Below are 2,865 nucleotides of genomic sequence, written 5' to 3' on the forward strand. Positions count from 1 at the left end.
GAACCACATCCAGTTTGTGTGCATTAAATGGTTTCTGATGATTAAAACTTTCCAATACAGAATCTGTGGATTTAGTGTCCCTCCTGGTTGCTTCTTCATATTATTTGCAGTCAATAACTTGGGAAAAATTTCATTTTCCTGCCTTTCTGAGAGTTGGCTGCCAATTCCATTTTTACAGCTTTTGTATTTGTCAGCACAGTAGCTGTTCATAACCAATCAATCCTTTGCCCTTCCCTATATGAAAATAGTCCTATAAACTGCTTCTGAATAGGACTCGTGTCAAGCCATGAGCACACAGTGCATGTGGCTCCTTTGTGCAGCAGCACAGTGAAGTTGTCTCACCTTTCAGTGCATTCATCAATGTTGTTCTCACAGTTGGTTCCCTCAAATCCAGGCTGGCACTTGCATGTGTAGCTGTTGACATAGTGTGTGCACGTGCCTCCATTCCTGCATGGTTCACTCAGACATTCATTGGTATCTGTTTGACATTTATCTCCATGAAACCCAGGTAGACAGATACATGAGAAAGAGTTTATCCCATCCACACATGAAGCTCCATTTTGGCAGGGATCTAAGGTACAAGCATGACAACAAGTGTTGAAATAGGTAACAGTAAGAGACCAGGCCTAAAGAATCAGCTGTGAGGTCAAAGAGTATTACACAGCCCAGAGTGTGACAGTTTTGCTGAGCCACTGTGGAAGAAATAATTGCAAAGCTTTAGCAATAATGAATTCACAAGAAGGGGTGGATCAAGACCAAGCTTTGGGGCCTAACATTTTCTCTTCTGGGATTTGTTCAGCCAAAACTAACAAAACCAGACCCAAAGACTCTTGGTTTAAAATTCAAACTCTGCTTTTTGATAAACGCCTACTGAGAAAGACAAAACAAACAGCACAGCAACCATTCTTCTTCCTTATCAAGTCTTCTTCATAAGAGAACTCAGACTGTTCTCTCTTTTCCAGACATTGCTCAACACATATAAAGAGCTTGTGTGCTTCATTTTAAGCATGAAAGTAGTCCAGTCAAATCAAATGTGTATGTGTAAATTACCATATACATATATGAGTACTTGTGTGTTACTGAGCACTTACCATTTTTCCCCAGTATCAAAGGCTGACTGGGAAAAGGCTGGCAGGAAAGTTTACAAATTCCTATGTCACCTTGTATTCTCCTCACCTCTGCATTTCTTGACATTTTTTTTATCCCTACCACAATCCTGCTACTTGTATATAATTGGTTTTTGGTCTCAGCTACTCCCTACTACTCTATTCCTTCTAATTCCACAAGTACCCATCTGCCTGAGAGAGCTCTGCCACTCCGTAGTTTCTTCCTGCTTCGCTCCTTCCATTTTTTAAGACTCACATTCCTCTGTCAGGAACTGCCTCTGAAGCCAGTTTCCTTTTCTACCCTGCATTCTGTAGACCAAAAATGTCTGTAGATGAAGGCAGGGAGGGAAACTGGGAGGGTGAAGGAAAACAAAGGTTATGGAGCAGCTGGGGGTTTTTTAACCTATCTTTAAGTACTACTAAAATACAAACTTTAAAATGCAAATAGACTCCATTGAAAAAACCCTGCAGTTCAATGTAAGTTTGAGATCATCCTGTTCACTGGTAAAGTGAAGATGTGAGAGGTAATTAAAGGTCATTTATTGACTGAGAAATATCCTCACATGATAAAAAACTGTGTTATAAGAGACACACCTGCATACATTTAAAGGTCATCCGACTACTGCAGAGAAAAAGCACATTGAAAGCGAGACCCCTGGCAGCTATAAAATGTTGTGCCTGTGGCAGTCAGCCATTTATGACTGAAGCCAAAAGCTGTGCATTAATTTTCTGTGCCACACATTTACTGACAGAAAAGGGAGACTTGAGTATCAGCTTTTCAGTAAGTTCTTGTTGTTGGAGGGTTTGTTTGCTTCATAGATTAAACACATTTGGCTCGAGCCATGGAAGGTTTTTGTTACGCTAAATGAAATCAGCTGTAGCAATAATATGAAATTCTTCAACCTCAGGGGTGTGCTGCCTAACAGACAACATGGGATGAATCTCACAGCTCTCAAAACACTTAGGAGGGAGATTTCCCAGCTGTTTGAAAGAGAAAGATGAACAGTAAAAACATTTACACCTTCAGACATCCATGTAAAAACTAACAGGACAGCAGTAATTCTGTTGACCTCAGTAAGCAAAGCTCTGGGTCAATGCACCAATGTGACACGTTTTGTACAGTACCTGTTTGCTCACAGAGGGGCAAATCAAAAGCTCACACTGAGACAGGGGTCTTAGAAGTCCTTTTAGCAGTGGTGCTTTGGAGTGTCCCATGGTAGCTTCAGTTAACAGACCTGGTTAAATCCTTCTCTACCACAGTCACAAATTTTAACTTTTTTCAGTGCAAAACACATTCTAAATTTGCACCTAAACTCTGTAAGACTTGGTGTGTTTTTGAGCTATTCTAACAACAACAACAAAAGTTTTAATTTTTTTTTTTGGTTTTGTGTTGTTGTTTTTTTCAAAGAGCCAGCCAATTAAAATATTACAACATTGTGAACTCCCCCAAGGTTTGAGGCAGTTTTCAAATAGTAGATGAACTTTTGAACATGTGACACTTCTCAGGAGACTCTGATTTCATCTGGTGACGATACAGAATAATGTCCAGTAAGAAAAATAAGTTGCCATGTATTTGGTTTCCCTTGCAAACAGCTGTGCCAAGGCCATGAAATTAACATTTGCTTTCTTATAACTTAAACAATTTCAGTACTCATCAGTGTATGGGCTATCAGCTACCCTCCTGTAACTGATACATCTTCCGGAACAGAGTGCCTTCCTGCTGCTTAACTGGCTTTCAAATATGGATTAACTGGAACAA

General features: G+C 40.0%; 1 protein-coding gene across 1 annotated transcript in view; it reads right to left on the minus strand.

Annotated features, from left to right (window-relative positions):
- NOTCH2 (notch 2) overlaps positions 1-2,865 on the minus strand; it is a 77,164-nt gene that overhangs the window by 25,188 nt on the left and 49,111 nt on the right. Inside the window, exon 17 of the mRNA XM_009999914.1 lies at positions 343-571. Within this exon, the coding sequence (XP_009998216.1) occupies positions 343-571 (229 nt within the window). The remainder of the gene's footprint in view (positions 1-342; positions 572-2,865) is intronic.

Source organism: Chaetura pelagica, unplaced genomic scaffold (assembly GCF_000747805.2).
Source record: "Chaetura pelagica isolate M959 unplaced genomic scaffold, ChaPel_1.0 scaffold246, whole genome shotgun sequence".
NCBI classification, from domain to species: domain Eukaryota; kingdom Metazoa; phylum Chordata; class Aves; order Apodiformes; family Apodidae; genus Chaetura; species Chaetura pelagica.